The sequence below is a fragment of the Pteropus vampyrus genome, unplaced genomic scaffold (assembly GCF_000151845.1).
Source record: "Pteropus vampyrus isolate Shadow unplaced genomic scaffold, Pvam_2.0 Scaffold29, whole genome shotgun sequence".
Taxonomy (NCBI): Eukaryota; Metazoa; Chordata; class Mammalia; order Chiroptera; family Pteropodidae; genus Pteropus; species Pteropus vampyrus.
In genome coordinates this window covers 6,894,882-6,907,474 of record NW_011888810.1, presented here as the reverse complement: position 1 = coordinate 6,907,474, position 12,593 = coordinate 6,894,882, and the positions used below count along the sequence as shown (strand labels likewise).

Sequence of the window (12,593 nt, the reverse complement as noted above, 5' to 3'; positions counted from 1 at the left end):
CTGTGGAATTCTTTTTTTTTTTTTCATAGGAATTACTGGTTTATATCTAATAATTGAAAGAACAACTTGTTTTTCGATGATAATTTTATTAAAATCGAGAATAGTAGTGCAAATTGTATATCTAATAAGGGACTTGCATCCAGAATATATAAAGTACACAATGATAAAAAGACAAGTAACCCAATTAATAACTGAAAAAAGGGTCTGAAGGGACATTTCTCCAGAGAAGACATACTAGTCATTAGGGAAATGCAAATCAAAACCACAATGAGAATCACTCTACACACACCAGAGTGGCTGGCTATAATCAAAAAGACAATAAAGCATGTGGAGAAATTGGAACCCCAAACAATGTTGACAGGAATGTAAAGTGGTGGAGCTGCTTTGGAATACCGTCTATCAATTCCTCAAAAAGTTCAACTTTGGGTTACCATTTGACCCAGCAATTCTACTGCTACACATATACCCAAGATAAATGAAAACATGCATCCACACCAAAAACAGTGCAAATGTTCATAGCAGCATTATTCACAATGACCAAAAAGTGGAAACAACCCAAATGTCCAATCAGCTGATGAATGAATAAAAATGTGGTCTAGCCATACCATGAAATATTTAGCAATAAAAAATAAATGGAGCACTAATATGCTCCAACATGGATATGAAACTTGAAAACAGTTAACTCAAAGCACAAAGTACGTTAGTGGTTGCCAGGGGCTTGTGGAAGGAAGGGTGGGGGAGGGTGACTTAATGGTTACAGGGTTTTGGGGAGAGAGTGATAACAATGCTGAAATTAGTGGTTGTGGTTGCAAAACTATGAATATACTAAAAACCACTGTATTGGACACAATAAAAATATAAATTTTATATTAAAATGCATAATGCTCAATAAAATTTATGTTTTCAAAACCTGCAAACAGCTCAGATATCCTTCAACAAGTGATCAGTTAACAAACTGTGGTACATAGTTTGGAATACCAACCCCAGAAACTACAACTCCCAGCGTGTCCCGCGGCCCGACCAAGCCCCGGCGGTCATGTGTCTGCTGGTCACGTGTCTGCGCAGCCGGTTCGGGCAGAAGCACGGGAGGTAGGTCTCGGGAGATAGAGGCGTTGGAGGGTACCAGATTTAGGTCCCCGGGTACCCAGGGCCCCTATCGAGGGAGAGCCCTGCCGACTCCCTGCAGAGCTCCGGGGCGCGGCGTCCTCGGTCTCAGGCCAGCCCTCGGCTGAGCCGGCTCTGCCGCGCCTTAGCCCGGCTTGTCTCTGCCTGGTCTCCGCCTAGTCGTCCCGTATGGAGCCCCAGAGCCTCTCCCATTTACCCCACAGCAGCCGGCGCGCAACACTTCAGGCCTGGGGATCTTCCCCTCCACTCCAGGTGCGCCCTGGCCCACCTCCCAGTGCAATCTATCCCTCCTGTTTTGGGATCCAGCCCCAGGCTGGAGTGGGAACCTATTCGGGTTGGGATCTGAGCGGCCTACTGCAATGGTTACAGCTCCGGCCTGAGCAAGCGGGTATCTGCCTTCTCATTATGGCTCAGCCAACTACCCTCTGTGACATTAGTCTAGGCTCTTTCCCTCCGTGAGCCCGTTTCCCTGTCCGATCTGGTCTGATCTCCCTTCTGTGACTTAAAGTCAGAGAGGCTTGATTCCCTTCACTCTGCTGACCAGCCCGGTAACAGCTCGAACTCTTCTTTCTGCTGACAGCAGATTTTAGGTAGTTTTGAGAAAGAAGAAATTGGCACCAGAGAGAGAAGTGAGGAGACTCAGATCCCAAATCTTTGGGGAGAAGGAGCTGCAAGGGCAAACCCCCTGCACCATAGCCCATCAGGTGGAAAGAGCGGGTAAGCTGGGGACCATGGAGTTGAATAATTCGAGGGGAGAGGAGGCTGAGAGATCTTGGACCAAGGCAGAGACCTCTGTGTCTGAGATGTGAGCAGGATCTCATAGTCCTGGCAGCTCTAACTTTGCAGGGCTCTCTCTCAAGCTATGCTGGGAGCCGGGGAGCCCAAGTCTCTTCCTCCACTACTCACTGCTTTGATTGATTGATTGATTGATTGATTGATTTTTTTGACTGAGTTGCTGGCTTGGCAGCTGGTTGCATAAAAAGAAGCCCTGTGGCATCTGACTGATCTTTCTGGACTTGGAGCCAGCAGAGTGATGATATTTTCTCTGGAGCTGGTCCCTTGGTTGCATGCGTGGTAACAGATGTCTGAGCACCTGAACTGTTCCTTTTTCCTCTCATGAGTGTACCATTCCCAGCTTTGTTCCACCATCACCAGGAGGAACAATGAGAAGCATCTGACCTCCCAGGGGGCCTCCTTTGCCATTCTGAACCCCTGAGCTCATCAGAGAGGATGCCTCTGTGATGGGCAGTGGTTAGGTCAGACACATGGGAGGAGAGTGAAACTTGGCCTGAATTTTGAAGGGCTTTGAAAACTCTGCAGAATTTAGGCTCTGGCCTGGAGGGAGGTGCGCTGGGCTGGAATACAATGAAATACCCATGGTTCCTAGTGCTGTTCTTGGGACCCTATGGTATGGAAACAGGCCGGGAAGCCAGACAGATCTGGATCCAAATCCTGGTCTGCAACTTGCTAATATGTGACCCCAGATCAGTGATTCGATCTAGCCAAACCTTATGACCAGTGTCATAAGAAAAGAATAAGATATGTCCACGACACTCCTGCCCCATACGTGGCCTATGTCTAGTGCTGACATGTTAGTATCCCTCTCATGTTTATGTCTTATTTACCCTATAGGTCTGTAAGTCTGAAACCAGCAGGATTTACCTCCGACCTATCTCTGTCTCTGCCACCCCACACTACAGCACCCAATGCAGTGTTCTGCACAGAGGCACACCTGGCTTTGAATCCCAGCCGTCTGATATTGGGAAAGTTGTTCCACTTTTCTATGCCCACCTCGGGATCACAGTAGTACCACCTTTCCCTTCCAGGCTTAGATGAGCCAGAGTCCACAGGCCTAGGAGAACAGCCCTGAACAGGCCAGTGCCACCCACCAGCTGCAGGTGTTCCCTCAACTGCCCAGGAGATGTGGTCGTGAGGCAGAATCCACAGACCCTGCAGGAAGAGGGCTCCCAGGGCCATGGCCCAGGTCAGCATCAACAGTGACCTTGGCGAGTGGGGCTTCAGCACAGATGCTGGGGAGCGGGCCCATCTGCTGCAGAGTCCCTGTGTGGACACAGACCCCAAGAATGAGGAGGAAGCCTCTCCTGAAGGTCAGAGCAGAGGTACCACTTCCACATTTGGGGCCATCTTCATCGTAGTCAACGCCTGCCTGGGTGCAGGGTTGCTCAACTTCCCAGCAGCCTTCAGCACTGCTGGGGGCGTGGCAGCGGGCATAACGCTGCAGATGGTGAGTGTTCAGTGCAAGATGGCAGAAATGTAGTTTAGCTGGTGGGTTTGGCCTCTGCCTCAAAGGGGAGGCTTTGGATCAGGGATGGTCTGTGGGTGACATGTGCTACCACTCCCCACTCCCTCACACAATGCAGACATTTCTAATCTATCCCAGTATTCTTTCCTCTGAGCCCAGATGAGTCTTCAAAACCCTTCTTAACAATCAGGGAAATTTGACATCAGTTGCATATTTAATAATCTTGTGGTTATGTTTAAAAAGTAGACATTTATCTTTTAGAACTACACGCTGAATTTTTTGCTGCTGAAATGATATGGTAGCTTATGTTTTCTTCAAAATAATCCAAATGGGAGAAGGAATAGGCGAAACAAGATTGGCCTTAAATTGATCATTTTTGAAGCTGAGTGACGAGTACATGGGGCTCTTTTATACTACTTTGTCTACTTTCACATGTGTTTGAAATTTTCCAGAAAACTTTTAAAGAAAATCTCAACTCAGCATCCTCCAATAATCTGTTATGATTGCCCAATAAGATGAGGCTCATTTGCCAGACTGGCTTTGGGCATTGGTCCAGTAAACATTGAGCAAGACCAGGCTACCGTTTGCTACCAGGCCTTTCCCACACCCTCTTGTTCTGCCCCTGTCCACAGAGTATGCTGGTCTTCATCATTAGCGGCCTTGTCATCCTGGCCTACTGCTCCCAGGCCAGCAATGAGCGGACCTACCAAGAAGTGGTGTGGGCTGTGTGTGGCAAGCTGACAGGCGTGCTGTGTGAGGTAGCCATTGCCATCTATACTTTCGGCACCTGCATTGCCTTCCTCATCATCATCGGGGACCAGCAGGACAAGAGTGAGTTTCCTTCAGAAGCTACCTCATCCCTTCTCCTTGGCCCTGAGAATCCTGGGTGGGGAGGGAAAGGGCATGGAATACCTGCCAAGGGTTTAGCCTAGGCCCAACATGCATCTGGGAATCCTCCCTTCTGGCTGCTGGGCCCATTAGACAGATGGAGGTCCTGAGGCCCAGCAAAGCTGGAAGGCCAAACCCTGCAGTAGCCTGGCATGACATTCCCTCCTTCCTCCCTGTGCAGTTATAGCTGTGATGGCAAAGGAGCCTGAGGGGGCCGGTGGCAACCCCTGGTACACAGACCGAAAGTTCACCATCAGCCTCACTGCCTTCCTCTTCATCCTGCCCCTTTCCATCCCCAGGGAGATCGGCTTCCAGAAGTATGCCAGGTTTGGAGGCCCCACCCCAACCTGGACCAGATAACTCTGATCATAGGCAACTGGAGACCCAAGGGCTGCTGGAACCCCTCTCTTCCATTGCACCCTGCCTTCTGGGGCAGAAAGGGTGGGCAAGGCAGGGAGGACCAGAGCTTGCAGGGTTCCAGCTAGACTTCCTTTTCTGTCAGTGACAAGGGAGACAGTGGCCCTTTGCATCAGTGGAATATTCAGTTCCAGTGTCCTTGTCAGAGAAGGGACAGGTGATAATCAGGTATGTGAAGGCAGCCTCCTGGCTTGGGCCTTGGCTTTCCCAGGGAGAATGAGATTTTTGATTAGTTAAAATTATCAGCCATGCAGCATCTTCCATGCAACTTGTAATGAAGGGAGAGGACTGGCTTCCAGGCTCAGGATCTGAAAAGCCAAGGGATTCTAAGCCTTTTCCTGTGATCTATAATTAACAGTCACACTCAGTTGTCTCCAAGGTCCCCTTTAATTTTGACATTCCAGCATTTATACCTTCACCCCTTTTACCTCCAGTCTCTCTTAGTTCTCAAAGGCCCTGCTTGCAACCCTCACCAAGTGTGAGCAGCTCTGATTAAAGTAGGAGATATGCTTTGAAGCCCAGTCCTCCAAGCCATGGAGCTAAACCAGTACCTTTCGCAATGGTCAGAAATGTCAGTCTGGTCCCCTATTGGGGTCCAGCTCCCTTCTAGCTGTGGCCAGTTTCTCCAAAACTTATTCCTCGTACATTTCTTGAGTCTTTGTTGGAATAGTCTTCTAATTCGTTCAGTAGACACCGTGGTCACTATGCTTGAGGGCAGTTGCCCCTGGGGTGGAATCAGAAAAGGGACAGCTGGGGCTGGGGAGGGGAGCGTTCAGTCCATTCTTCCCGGCAGCTTCCTGAGCGTCGTGGGCACCTGGTATGTCACTGCCATCGTTATCATCAAATACATCTGGCCAGATAAAGAGATGACCCCAGGGGACATCCTGACCAGGTAGGTGAGGGCCCCCAGGTGCCATGAGGTAGAAGCTGCCACTTGGACCCTAGAAGCTGCTGGGTCAAACAGCAGAGCTTGTTAGCTCATCAGGGGGTGACTCATTGGTCATTGTAGGAAGGAGGCAAGAGGTCCCCATGTCTTTTTACTGGAAGGAAGAATGAGAACCAGAGATGAGAGACACTTTGTCACCGACACCCAACAGATGAGCCAGCGTGAGACTGCGCCTCAGGTTGTGGAGACTGCCAGAGTCAAGTTGCACATATTTCCAATTCGTGCTCACCTGTAATTTCTGCATCTTCTATGTGAGAGTAAATGTTTTATCATTAAAAAAGGAAAAAAGTTTTCTTTTTTTGAAAAGAACAAACCAGAAAAGCAGAAGCCCCAGTACAGGAGCTAGGAATTCAAGATTCTAGATTCCCAGGAGGCCTTCCAGAGCCTCAGTTTACTGACCTGTGAAGCGGAGACATGTTCTCTCCCCATTGCCAGACTCCGGTGGCTTGAATGTGTAGAACACTGGTTGGCGGCTCTGTGAGGTGCACGGGCAGAAGATTCTTGTGTGTTTGTCCACAGGCCAGTTTCCTGGATGGCTGTGTTCAATGCCATGCCCACCATCTGCTTCGGATTTCAGGTGCCAGTTGCAAGGTCCCTGTCACCCCCTTAGCTCAGTCCCCACCCTGGGATGGAGCCCATGTTACAGGCAGGGTGGGGAGTCCTGGGAGGAAGGATGGAGTGGGAGCCCCGAGGACTTGCCCGTTGTCCCTGTGGTCTTTGCCCCCAAGGTATCTCCTCTGGAAACCCGGGTGAGGTGACTTCCCCACCGTAACTGTGATCTTCACCCTGACAGTGCCACGTGAGCAGTGTGCCCATCTTCAACAGCATGCAGCGGCCCGAGGTGAAGACCTGGGGCGGGGTGGTGACGGCCGCCATGGTCATAGCCCTCGCTGTGTACATGGGCACAGGTGAGTGCTCCCCTCTGAGGCCCAGGCTTGGGAATGCTCCCCCTCTCCCTCTTTGTCTCTAAGTCCTCTGTTCAGCTTTCCTGGGGACAGCCCTGTCAAACTCTTCTGTAGGCATTGGGTTGAACTTGGCCGCTTTGGGCCTCCTGCCCAAATGAGACAGATGTATTCATCTATTCATTCAACAGCTCTCATCTGGTGCCCAGTGAGTGCCAGAAACTGTCGTCAGCATGGGGGTGCCACGGAGGTAGATAGGCCTGGTCCTGCCTTCGTGGAATTGACAGTCCAGGCAGAGAGACAGCCTTACAAGTGTAAACCAGGCATCAGTAAGGAGTTCCAGACAGTGATGAGTACCACGGTGACAGTGAAACAGGGACGACGTGAGTGGGGCTGGGAGGGGGTGGCTTTGTGGGGGTGGTTCACAGAAGACTCCTCACTGATGAGGTAGCATTTGGGGAGGCCCACATGATGAGAAGGAACAGAATCCAAAGAGCTAGGAGAAGAGCATTCTAGACTGAGGAACCAGAAAATGCCATTCCCTGGGGCAGGGATAGAAGAAAGGTCTGTGTAGCTGGAGTGGAGCAAGTACGGGGTGGGCGACAAGCCCTGAGGCCAGAGAGGACCGGGGCCTGTTCCTGTTGGGCCTTGAGGATTCTTGAGAGCCAGACGGAAGCATTTTAAGCAGGGGCATGCCTCGGCAAAAGATGGCTGTGGGTGCTGTGTGGAAAACGGTTCGGATGAGGGAGCAGGCCTGGGAGACCAGGAAGAATGGCCATGTGATTCCTTCCACCGGTAGTTCTGGGGCCAGCACTGTTCTTCCACCGACGGCACAGCTAGGAACAAGAGAGGCAAAAAGGCAGAGTCCCTGTTCCCCCCAGGCTCACGTTCTGGTTAGGAAGACAAACAATAAACAAATTGTTAAAAGAGAGAGAAAGAGGAGTGCAAGGAAGAAAATAACAGTGATGAGAGAGCGCTGGGCGTGGCAGCATTCTCTGAGGAGGAGACATCTGAATGGCGAAGACACCGCAGCATGCAGAGCTGGGCAGATGGAACGCTAGTGCAGAAGTTCCCAGACAGGAACATGCTGAGCAGGTGCCAGACCAGAAAGGAGGCGGAGGCGGGGGGGCAGGGGGGAATGGGTCTGAGAAGTCAGGGAGGGCGGCTTCTGATCCCAGCCCGACACCCTCTGAGGCCCCCAGAACTGCTGCAGCACCCCTCCATCTGATGTCACACCCAGCAGTGGACAGTCCATCGCCCTCACCCTCCGGGTGGCCCCGATCCAGCCCTCTCATCTCTGCCCTCAGGTGTCTGCGGCTTCCTGGCCTTTGGAGCTTCTGTGGACCCCGACGTGCTCCTGTCCTACCCCTCCAACGACGTGGCCGTGGCTGTGGCCCGTGCCTTCATCATCCTGAGTGTGCTCTCCTCCTACTCCATCTTGCACTTCTGTGGGCGGTGAGCCCCCTCGACACCCCCCTGGGGTGCTCCCTCAGGGTCCCTGAAAGCCCTTTGAACATGGTCCTTGGGCCTCGCGTGGAACCCATTTTGTAGGAGAAACGTGAAGCCCATAGGAAAAGGAGTCAGTGCCTAGCACGGCCCCGCTGGTACCCCCAGCCTTTGTCCCAGGTTCCCCAGAACGTTCTGTGAATCCTCTAAGAACTTCTAGTCCAGAAACTTTTCTGAGCACCCAGCCATCTGGGTACCCCTTCTTTTTTGGGAGAAAAATAGCATGAGTTCCTGACAGGTGAGTATGCCCTGGGCCAGGCAGGGCACTAAGCCCTTCAAGGTCACCATCTCACCCAGTCCCCAAGGCAGCCCCAAGAAGAGCGCTACTCGGCACACTTTGCAGACGAGGAAACAGGCTCAGGGCTCAGGGCCTCACCCACAATCTACCCAACCAGGGGTCTGGCTCTAGAGCTGGAGGCAGGGGCTGTGAGCAGGGGTGCAGCCGAGGGGTCTGGCTCCATAAGCTGGAGGCAGGGGCTGTGAGCAGGGGCGCAGCTGAGCGTTTCTCCGTGTGGCAGGGCAGTGATCGAAGGCCTGTGGCTGCGCTACCAGGGGATGCCCGTGGAGGAGGACGTGGGGCGGGAGCGACGGCGGCGAGTGCTGCAGACGCTGGTCTGGTTCCTGCTCACGCTGCTGCTGGCACTCTTCATCCCTGACATCGGCAAGGTCATCTCGGTCATCGGAGGCCTGGCCGCCTGCTTCATCTTTGTCTTCCCAGGTGCGGGCCCCTGACTCCCAGGGCCTCCCAGCCTCAGCTCCTCCCTTGCTCACCTGCTGGAGAGAGGAACCACCAGCATTTATTGTCACCCACTGCAGGTCCTGTCCAAGCATCATCTCCTGAGAAAAGATGTAGTGTTATCTCCATTTTACTGACAAGGAGATGTGAGGTTCAGGGAGGGCAACAGACTTGCCTGGAGGTTGGCAAACTCAGCTAGTGAGTAACAGAACCTTTTCAACCCTGAGTCTGTCTAGGTCCACAGCCTATACTCTTAACCCTCCATTCAAGTACCTGTTGCTCCCTGACTGTCAGGAATCTGGCTGGTTCAGTCCCCAGAGGGCAGTGGGGTCTGGTCACAGCACCCTGCCGCAGAAGCCAGGAGACCTGAGTTTCAGACACTGGTCTGCCGCCAGATCCCTGGGAAATTGTCCCGTCTGCCCAGCTGAGTTCCACCTTATCTAGCTCATTTCTACCTCGGAGACCACCTTGAAAGCCCTTGCCACTTTGCTTAGATCACAGGGACCACATCTGCTCTGAAGTGTGCTAGGCAGGGCCCTGGGGTGTGGGCACCACTGAGTCACCTTCCAGTGCTGCCCCTTTAGCTCTGAGTCTTGCGTGCAGCCCAAGGTTTGCCTTTCAGATGCCAGCCTCCCCTGGGAGAGTAGATGCTGACCTCTGTCTTGGTGTGGGGGTGCAGAGATGGACTTTCCGGAAGAGCAAACAAACAGTCCTTCCTCCATCCACCACTGGCCTGAGGGAGGGAGCCCACCCAAGCTCTCAGGGCTGTCTCTTCTCTTCCAGGGCTGTGCCTCATTCAAGCCAAACTCTCCGAGATGGAAGAAGTCAAGCCGGCCAGGTAAGCAGGGCCCACCCCTTGGTCCTCACCCTGGTCCTCTCAGGGGAGGTGCTAGATTGGGAGATAGCCTTGGGCATCCTTAAAATAGTAGGGGTCTGGATACATGCACACTTTGACAAACCTGAGTTTTTAAAATACCTTTTTTTAAATGGGTAACACGTGCTAGTTATGACAGTTTAAGCAATACTGAAAGACTTTAGAGAAAAAAGTGGAAGTCCCTCTTCCCCCGCAGTCCAGATGCCATCCTCCTCCATCCGCAGCTCCATGTCTTCAGCATGGTCTGCACCCGTCCAGACTGTTTCTGTGCATGCGTGCCTGTCTGTGTACACAAAGCTATGCATATGTGTACACAAACACGTGGGATTTTGTGTCTAGTTTGTTTTTTCCAAAAATGGTTTCATGCCAGATACACTTTTCTGCCGCTTGCTTTTTTATTTATTTAATCATGTACCTTGGAGGTCACACTATGTCAACACAAGAAGATCTTCCTTTTTTAAGGGCTGCAGAATATTCTATTGTATGAATGTATCCTGAATGTGAATACTCTTACACGTACATATCTTGGCACACCTGCTTGAAGATCTTGGTGGGATTGATTCTTAGACTGAAATTGCTACGTCACAGGGCACGCTCATTTTTATTTTGGCACATGGGTTCAAATTACCCTCCCAAAAGTCCTGACAGCAGTGAATGAGAGTACCCTGTCCCTCACACCCTTGCCAGCAGTGTATGTAACAGCCTTTTAAATTTGTGTTGAAGTGGGTAGATGTAAAACACTACTACATTGTTTTAATGTGCACATTTCCATGAATAGTAGAGAGGCTGAGAACAGTTTGCATGCTTTTTTAAAAAATTATTGTGCAAGTAATATTCATTGTAGGAAAAAAAAGACAAATCTAAGGAAGAAAATAAAAATCACCCTTAATTTCAATACCCAGTTATAACCCTTTTGCTATTTTTGATACATATATTTGCAAATGTCTGCCTTCTGTTTTAAATGAAATGGCTCACACTCCATGTGACCTGCTTTTTCCTGAACATCTTTGCATTAAGAGATGTGCATCCTACTCCTGGTCCTGCCCTTGGCTTGCCGTGACCAGTCAGTCCTATTAGGTCTTGGTCTCCTTACCTCTGGATTAAGGGTCGTACACCTGGCAGCACATACCTTTGTATGAAAAGTCCTTGAGAAGTAGGAAGTGCTCTACCCACAACAAATAGTTTAAGTAATTCTGGTAATTAAGTGATGTATATGCTGAAGTCTGCAGAGTCACGGGTGGGTTGACTGACCAGGCACCTCTTTCTGTCCTACAGTTGGTGGGTGCTGGTCAGTTACGGAGTCCTTTTGGTCACCCTGGGAGCCTTCATCTTCGGCCAGACCACAGCCAACGCCATCTTTGTGGACCTCTTGGCGTGACCACTGCCTCCCAGGAACACATGGCCTTTGCCCTTGGACACAGGAACCCATCTTTTAGAGCTGCAGGGCCTCCCTGAGTCCAGCATCATTCCCCTGTCCAGGTGGGAGGACATCTGGACATCCTTTTTCCTGGGATGGATCTGGAGTGATCAGGCCCCACACCTCTGGGCAGCCCGAACCCGGCTCCCTTCCTGCTCCCCTGTCCTGGCAGTGCCATGGATGGGAAGAGGTCTCGTGTCACAGAGGAACCTCCCACACTCCAGCTCTCAGCTTCTCCATGGCAGGAACCCATGGTGATGAGGGTCAGTAGGTCTCAGAAGAAAGAACCCAGCCTGACTTCCCTCTGGAGAAGGAGTGTGGGCAGAGAGCCGCCATCCCCCGCAGAGCAGCCCATCCTGTGTAGGGGGCGTGCTCATTACCCCAGGACTCAGCCCCTGCTCAGTCTGTCTGCGGACCAGCCGGCATTGGCTTCCCAGAGGAAGTTCCAAAGATAGCACTGAGTTCACACAGATGCACAGAGGCAGATAGAGTCATGCCTTGTCCACTGCCTCATGGGCCCACAGCGCACTGACCGCCCCCTTTCCCATGGCTAATTGACATTTCCCCAGGGCCTCGCCCTGTGTGTTTCCCCAAACCTGAGGATCCCGGCAGCCCTCTCCTCTCTTCCCAGACATCACCAAGTCTAATGTTTACAAACGGTGCCAGCCCAGCTCAACCAGGGGCCAGGGGCCATCCCGTGCCACGGTGCTGTGAGAACCCCTCCGTTAGCTTTCCCCACGGTGGGGAGTCTGCTTTCTCTCAGATTGCAGATGGGCCCCTCTTTTCGGAGGCACAAGGGTGGATGATGGACAAGGCTGGGCTGGTCAGGATTGAGGTGAATGTGTCTGACAGCTTCTCTTTCAATGACTGCTTCTCTTCTCTCTACCCTCCACTTCCCCCCACCCCCTGCCAACCCTAGCATGGTGGCCCAGACACAAGACAGGCAACTAAGTTGTCATTGACTAGGCAGCATTTAAGTAAGTCACGCCAGCCTAGAAGTTTCCCTTTCAGACTGGATCTTGTCTGCTGCTTCCCCCAGACCATTTTTCCATGTAGCTCAATCTCCTGCTCACATAAGTAATTGGGGTGGGGGTGCACCAAACCCTCTCATCAGCTTCGTCAGCACCACACATCCACCAGGCCTGGCCTTGGTGGCCTGTCAGTTACTTTGAGGTCACCCCAGGTTGTGCCCCAGGCAGGTGAGAAGGCACATTATCCCACTCCGTATTCCCATTTTGAACACCTTGGCCACCCACTTTGACCAACACTGGGCCCTGAATCAGGCTTCCTCTTCCTGGGACGCCGAGCATTTCCCTGGCCCCTCCTGCCCAAAACCTCTGGGAAGCGGAGAGGAAGGGAGGGTCCACTCAGGGTGGTCAAATCTAAGAAGCAGAGGCCAGCTGGAGGCCAGATAGGCTCCTTCTCAGTCCCCGGACTGGGGGATCTGCCTCTCCTCGCCGCCTCTCTCAGCACCTGGGGCCAGATCTTTGCTGCTGTTTTCTCTCAGCAGGAGAGCACG

At 51.9% G+C, this 12,593-nt stretch overlaps 1 protein-coding gene across 11 annotated transcripts in view; it reads left to right on the top strand.

Moving 5' to 3' along the window:
* The first annotated feature begins 967 nt into the window (after positions 1-967).
* SLC38A7 (solute carrier family 38 member 7) overlaps positions 968-12,593 on the top strand; it is a 16,077-nt gene continuing 4,451 nt past the window's right edge. Inside the window, exons 1-12 of one of the 11 annotated variants that reach the window (XM_023528585.1) lie at positions 968-1,089; positions 1,706-1,842; positions 2,952-3,370; positions 4,021-4,219; positions 4,458-4,602; positions 5,487-5,585; positions 6,159-6,216; positions 6,433-6,547; positions 7,849-7,996; positions 8,566-8,765; positions 8,864-8,981; positions 9,547-9,586. In XM_023528585.1, the coding sequence (XP_023384353.1) occupies positions 3,101-3,370; positions 4,021-4,219; positions 4,458-4,602; positions 5,487-5,585; positions 6,159-6,216; positions 6,433-6,547; positions 7,849-7,996; positions 8,566-8,765; positions 8,864-8,981; position 9,547 (1,353 nt within the window). In that variant the 5' untranslated portion in view covers positions 968-1,089; positions 1,706-1,842; positions 2,952-3,100 and the 3' untranslated portion in view covers positions 9,548-9,586. Of the gene's footprint in view, positions 1,090-1,114; positions 1,378-1,705; positions 1,843-2,757; positions 3,371-4,020; positions 4,220-4,457; positions 4,603-5,486; positions 5,586-6,158; positions 6,217-6,432; positions 6,548-7,848; positions 7,997-8,565; positions 8,766-8,863; positions 8,982-9,546; positions 9,622-10,932; positions 12,270-12,593 lie in introns of those variants that run through there. The other 10 variants (XR_002779492.1, XR_002779491.1, XM_011356668.2 and 7 more) reach the window with 10 other exon arrangements.